The sequence below is a fragment of the Bubalus bubalis genome, chromosome 2 (genome assembly GCF_019923935.1).
Source record: "Bubalus bubalis isolate 160015118507 breed Murrah chromosome 2, NDDB_SH_1, whole genome shotgun sequence".
Lineage (NCBI taxonomy): Eukaryota > Metazoa > Chordata > Mammalia > Artiodactyla > Bovidae > Bubalus > Bubalus bubalis.
Genome location: NC_059158.1, coordinates 60124676 through 60138990, shown reverse-complemented (window position 1 = coordinate 60138990; position 14315 = coordinate 60124676). Strand labels below are relative to the sequence as shown.

Sequence of the window (14315 nt, the reverse complement as noted above, 5' to 3'; positions counted from 1 at the left end):
TTTTTAAATGTATCTTGATCTCTCTTTTTATGTTTCTCTCTTTCTGGTATTCCCAGTATCTAAATTTTGGCACTTTTATTTCTATGCTCTAAATCTCTCAGTATTTCTTTGATATATCTCTACACTCTTTTTTGTAGTTCTCTAGGAGAGTTTCTCCATTTAATCTTTGTGGTCAATAATTCATCTATTAATTTTACCAATTCTGCAAATTATTTTTATGACTTTTTATAATTTCAGACATTATATTTTCATGCTAATATATTCCATATGTCCACTTATTAATGACTTGTTACTCTTTTCTCATTTACCTTGTCCTTAGGTAGATACTATCTTCATTTCCTCCTATTCTAAAAATTTTGTTTCTATGAAAACTTTAACCTAGAAAGAATATTTGCCTTATTAGAGTAAACTTTTTTCTTCATTTTTTGCTATTGTAAAAAATCACAGTGTCTGCTGGACTTCAGTCTGAAAATATACATGAAAGTCAAAGTGAAAGTTGCTCAGTCGTGTCCAAGTCTTTGCAACCCCATGGACTGTAGCCCCCCAGGATCCTTTGTCCATGGGATTCTCCAGGCAAGAATACTGGAATGGGTTGCCATGCCCTCTTCCAGGGAATCTTCCCAACCCAGGGATCAAACCCAGCATTGCTGGCAGATTCTTTACTGTCTGATCTACCAGGGAAGCCTGAAAATATACATGGCTTTATCAAATTATTCATTAATTTATATTGTTTCACCAGATGTATTTTTTAAATTGATTTCTTTTTGTCTAACACAGAAAATATATCTTATGTCAGAGAATGATCATGGCTATTATCATAATAGGCTTGTTTATAATGTCTTCTTTGATGATGAAGTGCATTGTATTTATTTGCATTTTTGTCATAACTCTGTACTATATATGTAATAAGGTAAGAGTATAGCTTTGTTAATTGGACTACTGAACAATCTTAGAAATTTTCCTAACTTTGGAAATATCTTCAAAGTAATTCAAGATTTTTCTTTGTTGCACATTTTCAACAGATTTTGGGAGCTAAGATATATACTTGTATTACAATAAAATGTATATCGTTTTTTAAAACAATTTGTTAATTAACTTTATAATTAAGGTATAATCAAATTTGTTAATTCACTTTGTAATTTAACTGATATTTACTGTAGATATGAACTTGATGCTAGGGATACAAAAATAATGAAAATTTTACAAGCCAGATTCATTTACTTTTCTAGGATATCTTTTTGCAATTTATTTGATGGTGAAATGAAGATACCCATGAATGTGAGAATGTGAGAATGTTTAGATTTAGTCAAAGGAAAATTTGCAAATTAATTCAATGAAGTAGGTAGATGTTAGTTACCAGAGCTTTTTAAATATGGTCAAATGGAGTGTCAAATAAAAAATAAATTCAAATTTAGGTTGAGAAGAGAAACCTTATTTGATAAGATTCCTGCAATAATGGGAGTAGGTGATTGAGGTAGGGAGAATATGCCAAGTATAGGATCTGTAAGCATTTCAAAGGCTAGACAGAAAAGGGCTGTTCTCTTATAAGGAAGAGTAAGCAAGACTGGAAAGAATAGGATGTTGGTAGAAATGTAGGATGTGTGAGGATGGTACATTTAGAGACAGTAGACCAGAGAATGTTTTACTCTGAGGTTCTCCTCTTAGCAGACTATGAAGGAAGGCTGCTGCTGCTGCTAAGTCGCTTCAGTCATGTCCGACTCTGTGCGACCCCGTAGACAGAAGCCCACCAGGAAGGCTGAGGGTGGGTCAAAGTTCAGGAGCTTGTGGAAGGAGAGAAGCTTAGCTAGTTTGGTCACATCTAAGTAGCAGGTATTTTGTCCAGACTGGTCAGTAATACAGACAGTTCAGCTAATCAGTGTTGTTGTTGTTCAGTCACTCAGTCATGTCTGAGTGACTTTGTGACCCTAGGGACTGCTGCATGCCAAGCTTCCCTGTTGTTCACCACCTCCCAGAGTTTGCTCAGCTCAAGTCCACTGAATCATTGATGCCCTCCAACCTTTTCATTCTCTGTTGTCCCCTTCTCCTCCTGCCCTCAATCTTTCATAGAATCAGGGTCTTTTCCAACGAGTTGGCTCTTCACATCAGGTGGCCAAAGTATTGAAGTTTCAGCTTCAGCATCAGTCCTTCAAATGAATATTCAGGACTGATTTCCTTTAGGATTGACTGGTTTAATCTCCATGCTGTCCAAGGGACTCTCAAGAGTCTTCTCCAACACCACAGTTCAAAAGCATCAATTCTACAATGCTCAGCCTTCTTTATGGTCCAACTCTCACATCCCATGACTACTGGAAAAACCATAGCACCATAGCTTTGACTATAGAGACCTTTATTGGCAAAGTGATGTCTCTGCTTTTTAATATGCTTTTTGGATTTGTCACAGCTTTTCTTCCCAGGAGAAAGTGTCTTTTAATTTCAATCAATCATTAATGAAGCAAACAATGGGAATGTGGAATGTTTAAGTCTGACCCTGTTCTGGGTAAACAGGAGAGTGCTCTGAATCTTATCTAAGTAATGTGGGAAAGGGTGGTTCTTTGTAGCAAGCCATTACCAGACACAAAGGGCGGGGGATTTCCTTAACCTTTGTTATTTTCCAGGATTACATGACTAGGGTAAAGTTCAAATCATCAAGGTAGTGATGAAGATAGAGATTTCTCAGTAGAAATATTTTGGCAGCTGGATAAGAAAGAGTGGTAGAAAGCTGATAGGAGGGTCACCAGCAGATTACCATGGTTCTACTAAAGTTAAAAATAGGTCGTTTTGATTGTAGTCACAGAGACAGAATGCATTATTTGCTGTGGTCAAACAGTATTACTCCTAGGCAAGTATAGAGCCTCTAACAGTAACAGTAATGCCTCTAATAGTAAGGAAAGCATGATTTTACAATGGAAATATTTGAAGGATATGTTTTGGAGGACTAGATTTTCTATCAATGTGCTCTTATTGAAGCCATTAACACTGTAAGATGCTGTAGACATCATGTAAAAAGATATGAGAAGTTTCTTCTAGGACTGATGCAAAGAGCTGGTAAAAGGAATTGTTTCTCTTTGTCTTAAAACTGTATATAAAATGATTAAAATGGAAAATCTATTCAGTTCAGTTCAGTTCAGTCACTCAGTCATGTCCAACTCTTTGCAACCCCATGGACTGCAGTGCCAGGCTGCCCTGTCCATCACCAACTCCCGGGGCTTACTCAAACTCACGTCCATAAAGTCAGTGATGCCATCCAACCATCTCATCCTCTGTCCTCCCCTTCTCCTCCCGCCTCCAATCATTCCCAGCATCAGGGTCTTTTCAAATGAGTCAGTTCTTCCCATCAGGTGGTCAAAGTATTAGAGCTTCAGTTTCAGCATCAGTCCTTCAATGAATATTCAGGACTGATTTCCTTTAGGATAGACTGGTTGGATCTCCTTGCTGTCCAAGGGACTCTCAAGAGTCTTCTCCAATACTTCGGTTCAAAAGCATCAATTCTTTAGTGCTCGGCTTTCTTTATAGTGCAATTCTCACATCCATACATGACTAATGGAAAAACCACAGCTTTGACTAGACAGACCTTTGTTGGCAAAGTAATGTCTCTGCTTTTTAGTATGCTGTCTAGGTTGGTCATAACTTTTCTTCCAAGGAGGAAGTGTCTTTAATTTCATGACTGCAGTCACCACCTGCAGGGATTTTCAGTTCAGTTCAGTTCAGTCGCCCAGTTGTGTCCGACTCTTTGTGACCCATGAATTGCAGCACGCCAGGCCTCCCTGTCCTTCACCAACTCCCAGAGTTCACTCAAACTCGCGTCCATTGAGTCAGTGATGCCATCCAGCCATCTCATCCTCTGCCGTCCCCTTCTCCTCTTGCCCCTAGTCCCTCCCAGCATCAGAGTCTTTTCCAACAAGTCAACTCTTCGCATGAGGTGGCCAAAGTACTGGAGTTTGGAGCCCCTAAAAATCAAGTCTGTCACTGTTTCCATTGTTTCCCCATCTATTTACCGTGAAGTGATGGGACCAGATGCTATGATCTAGTTTTCTGAATGTTGAGTTTTAAGCCAACTTTTTCACTCTCCTGTTTCACTTTCATCAAGAGGCTCTTTATCCTCTTCATTTTCTGCCATAAGAGTAGTGTCATCTGCATATCCGAGGTTATTGATATTTCTCCTGGCAATCTTGATTCCAGCTTGTGCTTCTTCCAGCCCAGCGTTTCTCATGATGTACTCTGCATATAAGTTAAATAAGCAGGGTGACAATATACAGCCTTGACCTACTCCTTTCCTGATTTGGAACCAGTCTGTTGTTCCATGTCCAGTTCTAACTGTTGCTTCTTGACCTGCATACAGATTTCTCAGGATGCAAGTAAGGTGGTCTAGTATTCCCACATCTTTAAGAATTTTCCACAGTTTGTTGTGATCCACACAGTCAAAGGCTTTAGCATAGTCAGTGAGGCAGAATTAGATGTTTTACTGGAACTCTCTTGCTTTTTTGATGATCCAGTGGACATTGGCAATTTGATATCTGCTTCCTCTGCCTTTCTAAATCCAGCTTCTGTATCTGGAAGTTCACATTCATGTACTGTTGAAACCTGGCTTGGAGAATATTGAGCATTACTTTACTAACGTGTGAGATGAGTGCAATTGTGTGGTAGTTTGAGCATTCTTTGGCATTGCCTTCCTTTGGGATTGGAATGAAAACTCACCTTTTGCAGTCCTGTGGCCACTGCTGAGTTTTCCAAATTTGCTGGCATATTGAGTGCAGCACTTTCACAGCATCATCTTCCAGGATTTGGAATAGCTCAACTGGAATTCCATCACCTCCACTAGCTTTGTTTGTAGTGATGCTTCCTAATGCCCACTTGACTTTGCATTCCAGAATGTTGACTGTAGGTGAGTGATCACACCATTTTGATTATCTGGATTGTGAAGAGTTTTTATATAGTTCTTCTGTGTATTCTTGCCACCTCTTCTTAATATCTTCTGCTTCTGTTAGGTGCATACCATTTCTGTCCTTTATTGTGCCCATCTTTGCATGAAATTTTCTCTTGGTATCTCTAATTTTCTTGAAGAAATCTATGCACTTTTGTAAATCCTTGGTTATTAGAATTTAACATAAAGATAAAAACTACTTGCCATACATGTCAAAAAAAAATCAAAACAGATAACATTAAAGCAAGACATTTAAGTGAAAAAATCCTTTTCAAGCTAAATACCCTATTGACAGGCAAAAAAATTTGAAACTGAGATATAAAGTTTTATATTGTTGCTTTGTCTATAGAAATCAACTGAATCTTAACACAATATATATTTTATGAATTCCAGTCAAGATCCCTTCTGTCTGTCCTAGACTTTAATAGGATTAATTGAGCAGTTAAGCTGTTTTATTCTAGTCTTTCAAAGGAATTCAGACAGTTTTGCCAAAGAATATGCTAACTCAGTGATTGGATCCCACACACTCTCACTCACAGTTAGGATAAGGATATCAAAGTGTTTGGTGAAATCATGGAAACAGCAGATCTAAAAAGGTATAATTCTTTTGAGGGCAATGAAAATAAAAGGGAGAAATAGTGTATTGTGATTTTTAAAGGGGGGGGGAAATATTAAGTAGAACTTGTACAAAGAACTTCAAAATCTAACATTCAAAATGAAACTAAAACTAGGTTACTTGTAGGTCCACATATAGGAAAGCCATGTTTATTCTATTGTAATAATGTTCATTTTGATATGGAGTTTTATCTTTATAAATGCTTCTTTTAGCATAATTTATTGTGATTATCTCATTTTAGAGAAAAATAACTGATCTCCCATTAAGAGCATAAGATAATGAAGAAAATCCAGGGAGAGAAATACTTCATTGATCACTGGATGAAGCTTTCATGAAAAATCTCAATCTAATTGTCGGAACAGACTGATATATGCCTGCCAAATTTAGCACAGAATTTTATAGGCACTTATGGAAGTGTATTGAGATACTCATCATGCCACTGGGATAGCTCAGATGGTTTGAGGTTTCCACTACATCCCCATCTCTGGAGTTTTCTCTCTTTTCATTGAAAAGACACAAAAAAGGACCTGTGGTTATCCTCTTTCTGGAGGGGATGAGTTGTTGGTACCCCCCTCCCAGGCTGATACTCAATCCCTGTACTGAGTTTTGTGATATCACAATGTTGCCATAATTACTGACCAGATACTTACTGAACAGTACTCAGCCCTGGAAATGACTTCTGAATATGTTTCTTTCAAATCCTCTTAGCATAGAGAGTGCCAGTAAATTTCAAATTTCATAGCTTTCACTGTCAGTATGAGTAGGCTGTATATGCCCATTTTTCCTTTTGATTCATTGTAGCCTCTCAGTGAGTGACGATGATGGTGTGGTCACTCACCTATAGCCAGACATCCTGGAGTGTGAAATCAAATGTGCCTTAATAAACATTACTACTAATAAAGCTAGTGGAGGTGATGTAATTCCAGCTGAGCTATTGGAAATCCTACAACATGATGCTGTTAAAGTACTGCACTCAGTCTGTCAATAAGTTTGGAATACTCAGCAGTGGTCACAAGACTGGAAAATGTCAGTTTTCATTTCAATCCAAAAGAAGGGCAGTATCAAAGAATGTTCAAACTAATGTATAGTTGTGTTCATTCCACATGCCAGCAACATGAGGCTCAAAGTCCTTCAAGCTAGGTTTCAGAAGTATTTGAATTGAGAACCTCCAAATGTACAAGCTGGTTTTAGAAGATGCAGAAAAACCAGAGATCAAATTACCAAAATCCATTTGATCACAGAGAAATCAAGAGAATTCCAGAAAAACATCTGTGTCTGCTTCATTGACTGTGCTAAGCCTTTGACTTTGTGGATCACAACAAACTGGAAAATTCTTAAAGAGACACCTCACCAGTCTCCTGAGAAAGCTGTATACAGGTCAAGAAACAACAGTTAGAACTGGACATGGAACAACAGACTGCTTCAATATTAGGAAAAGAATACATCAAGGCTGTATATTGTCACCCTGTTTATTTAACTGACATGCAGAATACATCATGTGAAATGCTGGGCTGGATGAATCACAGCTGGAATCAAGATTGCTGGGAGAAATATCAACAATCTCAGATATGCAGATGATACCACTATAATGACAGAAAGTAAAGCGGAACTAAAGAGCCTCTTGATGAAGGTGAAAGATGAGAATGAAAAAGCTGGCTTAAAACTCAACATTCAGAAAACTAAGATCGTGGTATCTGGTCCCATCACTTCATGGGAAATAGATGGGGAAAAAGTGGAAACAGTGACAGATTTTATTTTCCTGTGCTCCAAAATCACTGCAGATGGTGACTGCTACCATGAAATTAAAAGATGCTTGCTCCTTGGAAGAAAAGCTATGACAAAAAACCTAAACAGCATATTAAAAAGCAGAGATAGCACTTTTCCAACAAAGGTCCATCTAGTCAAAGCTATGGTTTTTCCAGTAGTCATGTACGATTGTGAGATTTGGACCATAAAGAAGACTTAGCTCTGAAGAATTGATGCTTTATTATTGTAGTGCTGGAGAAGACTCTTGAGAGTGAGTCCATTGGACAGCAAGGAGATCAAATCAGTCAGACCTAAAGGAAATCAACCCTGAATATTCATAGAAGGACTGATGGTGAAGCTGAAGCGCCAACACTTTGGCCACCTGATTCAAAGAGCTGACTCACGGGAAAACATTTTGATGCTGGGAAAGATTGAGGGCAGAGGCGAAGATGTCTGGATGGTGTCACAGCCTCAATGGCTATGAGTTTGAGCAAACTCCCCGAGATACTGAAGCACAGGGAAGCCTGGTGTGCTACAGTCCGTGAGGTTGCAAAAGTGTCAGACACGACTTAGCAACTCAACAACAACAACAGCCTTTATGTTGACCTTACTCTTCAGTGCTAAATCACTTCAGTCACGTCCCACACTTTGTGACCCTATGGACTATAGCCCACCAGACTCCTCTGTCCATGGGATTCTCCAGACAAGAATCATGGGGTCCGGTTACCATGAGGTCCTCCAGGGGATCTTCCTGACCCAGGGATCAAACTCGTGTCTCATGTCTCTTGTGTTGGCAGGTGGGTTTTTTGTTTGTTTGTTTTTTACCACTAATGTCACCAGACCTTACTTTTAGCATTGCAAGACATTCAGGTCCTTTTTTGTTGTTGTTGTTGTTCCCTAGACCTGGTATTTCTGGATCTTTTATGTCAAGATTTTCTCATATATAATCCATTCTGAAGAGTTTGCCACATTATCAAATGCTAAAGCTCTTCTTAGACCTTCCTCCATTCCTAATAAAGGGTGTTGCATGCTAGTCTAGGCCCTCAAGGAGAGCCAGTGGATGGCTCCCAGATGGCGATTAGCAGTGTAGCTAGGAGCTGCATGCCCCTAATCAACATGTACCATAAGTGCTCTGCCCTTCTACCTGAAACCGTTGTCCATCCTCACCTTTAGCCCTTGCCCATTAAGAAAGTGATTGTTCACATACACTCTGAAGCTTTTCCTGTGAACAAAACAGCCGTTCTGTGCATCATCCTCTCTCTTTCAAGGGTATCTACCTCTTTTATAGGGTTCATTCCCCATCTGTAGAGCCACGTATCCTTCTCTCTTACTCTCAAAGATGGTAAATTCCTTGAAGGCAGGGACCATGAACTACTTATTTTTACTTTCTAATTGCGATAAAGATCAACCTCAGTTGTGTCTAACTCTGTGACTCCATGGACTGTGGCCCACCAGGCACCTCTGTCTATGGAATTTTCTAGGCAAGAAAATTGGAGTGGGTTGCCATTTCCTTCTGGAGGGGATCTTCCCAAGCCAGAGATCAAACCTGTGATTCTTGTATCTCCTGCATTAGCAGACAGATTCTTTTACCAGTGTGCCACCTGGGAAGCCCATTCCTATAATGTTTGTCATATAATGTGGTCTCAAAATGTAGCTAGTGGAAGGGCAAAGGATTTTTTTTATAAGTGTTAGATATGAATGAATATTGTAAAAAAAAAAAAAAAGGAAAATAGTGATAAGCACTTATATCTCAAGTTAGGGAATTTCAGAAGACACTAAAATTGCTATTTCTTAGTAAATTATAAACATATAGCCTCTTAAACACATGTCACATGACTTCTCCTGTGAAATGTCTCAGTTTGTGTACTGGTTTGTTTTCTTGTCTACGCTTAGTACTGATCCACAAAAGCAAAGAGCCCTTTACAAATTACTGTCCTAAAATACAGTGAGGAAGAATATCAGAAGATGTCTTAGAATTGGGAGATTTAAGCAGAGAACATTTACAGTAGACACTAATTAGATCCAGAAGAGTGTCAGAAATGAACCGAGTTCTCCCAGGAGGATTTTTGAAATTTCGTTTATATGGCAAGCAATGACGTTCCAATTGTTAGCAACTACTTTAGAGTATTTAGCAATGTGGAGGAGTTAATGCAGGATCTAAAATTGTCTGACATTGTCTCAGGATTACCATCTTGAATTATATATTCAAAAAGCACACAAAAGTTTTGAGAGTAAAAAGAAATGTGTTTTATATGCATTCACAGGAAAAGAACTATTTTAACTTCACCTGGTTTTCCCTTCTGTACAGAATTAAATCTAATGATTAGTCGTCATTACTTCAGCATCATCTCTGATCTCTTAGTGAACAGGATTTTAAAGTGATGTATGAGTTACATGAATGTGAACCATGTTTTAATCAATTTGAGGTTTCTTTTTTTTTCTTTTAACCTTGAAATAATTCCAGGAAAATTTGATATTAAATGTACTCATAACAATAAAAATGAAATTCAGAGCCAACTACTTTACAGCTTTTAATATTCATACCATGTAGATTTTCTTTAGTCATAACAGTGTAATTTAATTTTTAAAGCAAGAGCCTGGGCAGCAGGTTGCAAAGCAAGAAACTGCCATTCATTTAAAAATTCACTCTAAACTTCTGAACTGACTTATAAATATCTGTAGGAAATTTGCCAAATTCTGTTGGTAAATAATTTTAAAACTTGTATATGATGGATTATTCTAAAAAAGTGATTGTTGGCTTCAAACTTCTTTTATAATCAGGGCTAAAATGGTTAAATTTATAGAGTAAAATAAACGAAGTGGATTCATAGTACTTGTCAATGTGTTTACTGATTTTTACAAAAAATTTGGGATTAAAATAATTTAATGACATCTGCCTTTAATGTTTATAATGCATTAAAAAATTTTTATTTAGAGATTTTAAACTCCCAATTGGCTTTAAATAATGTTTCTATACATTGTAAATAATTTATTAATTACAATTTTTTTCTTGATCACGTTTACATATCCCATTTGTATTTTGTACATAGCCAGAGTTACTTACTTGCTTACTTACTTACTTACTTCCTGGATCCCTAAGAAAGATAAGAATAAAAATGTACAATATATTATGATGTTTTATAAAGAAATTAAAAATGGACCTGAAAAATCACTCTTTCAGTTCAGTTCAGTCGCTCAGTTGTGTCTGACTCTTTGCAACCCTATGGACTGCAGCAAGCCAGGCTTCCCTGTCCATCACCAACCCCCGGAGTTTACCCAAACTCGTATCCATTGAGTCAGTGATGCCATCCAACCATCTCATCCTCTGTCGTCCCCTTCTCCTTCTGCCAGCATCAGGGTCTTTTCCAATGAGTCAGTTCTTCACATTAGTTGGCCAAAAATTGGGAGTTTCAGCTTCAGCATCAGTCCTTCCAATGAATATTCAGGACCAATTTCCTTTAGGATTGACTGGCTTGATCTCCTTGTAGTCCAAGGGACTCTGAAGAGTCTTCTCCAACATTTTGGTTCAAAAGCATCAATTCTTCAGTACTCAGCTTTCTTTATAGTCCAACTCGCACATCAATACATGACTCCTGGAAAAACCATAGCTTTGACTAGACCTTTGTCAGCAAAGTAATGTCTCTGCTTTTTAATATGCTACCTAGGTTGATAGCTTTCCTTCCAAGGAGCAAGTGTCTTTTAATTTCATTGCTGTAGTCACCATCTGCAGTGATTTTGGAGCCCAGGAATGTAAAGTCCGTCACTGTATGCATTGTTTCCCCATCTATTTGCTATGAAGTGATGGTACTGGATGCCATGATCTTAGTTTTCTGAATGTTGTTTTAAGCCAGCGTTTTCACTCTCCTCTTTTGCTTTCATCAAGAAGCTCTTTAGTTCTTTGCTTTCTGCCATAGTGTGCTGTCATCTGCATATCTGAGGTTATTGATATTTCTCCTGGCAATCTTGATTCCAGCTTGTGCTTCATATCCAGCCTGGCATTTTGCATGATGTACTCTGCATATAAGTTAAATAAGCAGGGTGACAATATACAGCCTTGACATACTCCTTTCCCCATTTGGAGCCTTTCTGTTGTTCCACATCCAGTTCTAACTATTGCTTCTTGACCTGCATACAGATTTCTCAGGAAGCAGGTCAGGTGGTCTGTGTTCCCATCTCTTTAAGAATTGACCACAGCTTGTTGTGATCTACACTGTCAAAGGTTTTAGCATGGTCAAGAGGGCAGAAGTAGATGCTTTTCTGGAACTCTTCCTTTTTCAATGATCCAATGGATGTTGACAATTTGATCCCTGATTCTTCTGCCTTTTCTAAATCCAGTTTGAACATCTGGAAGTTCTTGGTTCATGTACTGTTGAAGCCTGGCTTGGAGAATTTTGAGCATGACTTTCCTAGCCTGTGAGATAAGTGTAATTGTGCGGTAGTTTGAACATTCTTTGGCATTGCCTTTCTTTGGGCACGCTTACCTTTCCCCATATATGATTAGGTGATCTGTTTCTTCATCCAGCTTTAGTTTTTTTCATACTTTTTCAAGATGTTGCTCCTCTGTCTTTTAGTTTGCAATGTTTCACATGTGAAAGCTGCTGCAATCCTAATCTTTGCTCCTCTATACATAATGTCTTCTTTTCTGACTGCTTTTAAGATTTTCTCTTCATTCTTAGTATTGGTTTCTTCATTTCTCCAGAGAAGTTGAATCTTACATTTGGATATATTATATTTCTTTACTGAATGTTTTTATTTTTTTCTGCAAGTTTTTGATCTTCACTTATTCCTTGAGGATAGCAAACATGTCTATTAGCTTCTAGGTGAAAAGTACTTCTTGGGCGGATACAGAAATATTTGGTCTTTATTATATTACTTTGCATCTTGAATAATGTCTGGCACTGGTGGTCAGTAAATAATTTCTGTCTAAATATCCAGTATTAATAGTGTATATCATGAGAAGATTAGTAAAGTATGAGGTGAATAACAGAGTGATACTGTTGTGTCATTATCTAAGTCTATAAAACAGTGCCTAATAATAATAGTTTATAATTCAGTTAACTATTTTAATTTTCGTTTAGGAGTAGTAATATAAGGACATAAACAGCAGTAATTTCACTGTAAAAATGACTTTATGATAAAGATTAATTTTTCTGTTGTGCTTTAATTGCTATGTAGATTTATGGAGAGTGCTATGGACTGAATCCTTGTGTTCCCTCCAAATTAATAAGTTGAAGCCCTTACCCCCAAAGAAGTGGTATTTGGAGATGGAGTCTTTAGGATCTAATTGGGTAGAAGGTACTCATTAAAACCTGACCATGCTGGCATGCTGAAGTATGACTCTCAAAATTCCAGCCTCTACAACTGTGAGAAATACATTTCTGTTGTTTAGGCCACCCAGTCTAAGGTATTTTGTTATGGCAACCTGACCACACCAATAAAAAATAAAATTGTTACTGAAAACAATAGCTAAAAATGTGGAAGTAGCTTTGGAACTAGATACTGGGGAGAAGCTTGAAGAATTGTGCAGTGCATGCTAGAAGAAATCAAGAGTACTTTGAAGGGACTGCTGAAGACAGTTCTGGTAAGAGGTCAGGAAGAAAGGGAGAGAGCTGGAGAGAGAGTCCCCATCTTCCTAGAGAGTCCATAGACAATCATGAACAGGATGTTAGTAGAAATACAAATGTTAAAGCCCATTCTTTTAAGGTCTTGGGAAAAAAAAAAGAACATGTTTTTGAACAATGGTGAAAAGGTGATCATTGTTAAAAAATGGAAAAAAAAAAAAAACTTGACTGAATTGTATTGTGTTCTAGTGTTTTGTGGAGGGTAAAACTAGGAATCAACAAAAGTGGATATTTAACTGGAGGGGATTTCTGAGCAAAATGTTAAAGGGGGAGCTTGGTTCTTTTTAAATGATTATCGTTAAATGTAAGAAAGAAATACATTTGTTATGCACAAATTAATCAACACTTAAAAGTTTGGAAAATTCTCAGTCGATTCATGTAACAAAGAATAACCAGGTAATGGAGAAACTGTCCTTTGATAAGATTAGTGTCTGTGTGATTCACAGACCTAATCAGTTACTCTAACAGAAACACTGCCTGTTTCACCTGAAGGAAATGTTGATGGGATGAAATGATGAAAATATTTTAGATTTCTTAGATCCCACAGGACAGGACCATACATCTATTTGGCTGTGAATGCACACGGTTCTTCAAGACTAGGGGTGCGTCATCCAGATGGCGATTCAGGGATCATCAAGGCTCCCTCTGTGGTTTCAGGGATGAGGAGCGGGAAATGCCCCATTGCCTTGGTTTCAAAAGATAGGCAGCAGCTGCCTGGAGTATCATGAGATAAAGAGTTGCCCAGCATAGCATGATGGAGGGGAGGGGGCATGATATCCACTTGTCATAAGCAGATGACTCTTGTTTATCCACTGCTGCTGTTAATGATAATCCAAAACATTACCATAAAACATAAAACATAATCCAAAACATTACCATACTTTTTACTGACAAATTCTTTTTAAATTTTCAAGTAAATATAATTAATGAAAGATGTATAAAAGAAAAAAACACAAGAAAATTAAGGAACTTTGGAGAAATACCATCTGATATATTGTTCTTGTCTGCTGTGCCACTCATAATATTGAATACTTATGTTTATTCTTACCCATTGTCCTTCAGGATATTTCAGAATATTGTTTATAAACATCTAAAAATTTTAAAAAGACCTTGCAATTAAAATAATTTGCATAAAAGGGGTTGGTCAACATTCCTTTATTTAAGCTTTACTATTTTATGTTTTTGTAGGCTATAAAGTGTGATTGAACTGAACATCAATTTGGTTGATCCTCATGATGAATCGTGCTTTTAGCAGAAAGAAAGGTAAGTGTACCCATTTATAGAACCTGGGAGTCAATTCAATATTATTGTGAAAATCAAGCAGAAATGTTAAGATATCACTTTTTCCAATTATCACACCATGTGACTCCAGAATGAAGTTGGAATAGAACAACAGAAACCTGCAAACATT

At 37.5% G+C, this 14315-nt stretch overlaps 1 protein-coding gene across 4 annotated transcripts in view; it reads left to right on the top strand.

The window, feature by feature from the left end:
• Positions 1-14315, top strand: part of GULP1 (GULP PTB domain containing engulfment adaptor 1) — a 340099-nt gene that overhangs the window by 194653 nt on the left and 131131 nt on the right. For all 4 annotated transcript variants that reach the window (XM_044932616.2, XM_044932614.2, XM_025273621.3 and 1 more), the window contains one exon: positions 14093-14167. In XM_044932616.2, coding sequence (XP_044788551.2) covers positions 14137-14167 — 31 coding nt within the window. In that variant the 5' untranslated portion in view covers positions 14093-14136. The remainder of the gene's footprint in view (positions 1-14092; positions 14168-14315) is intronic.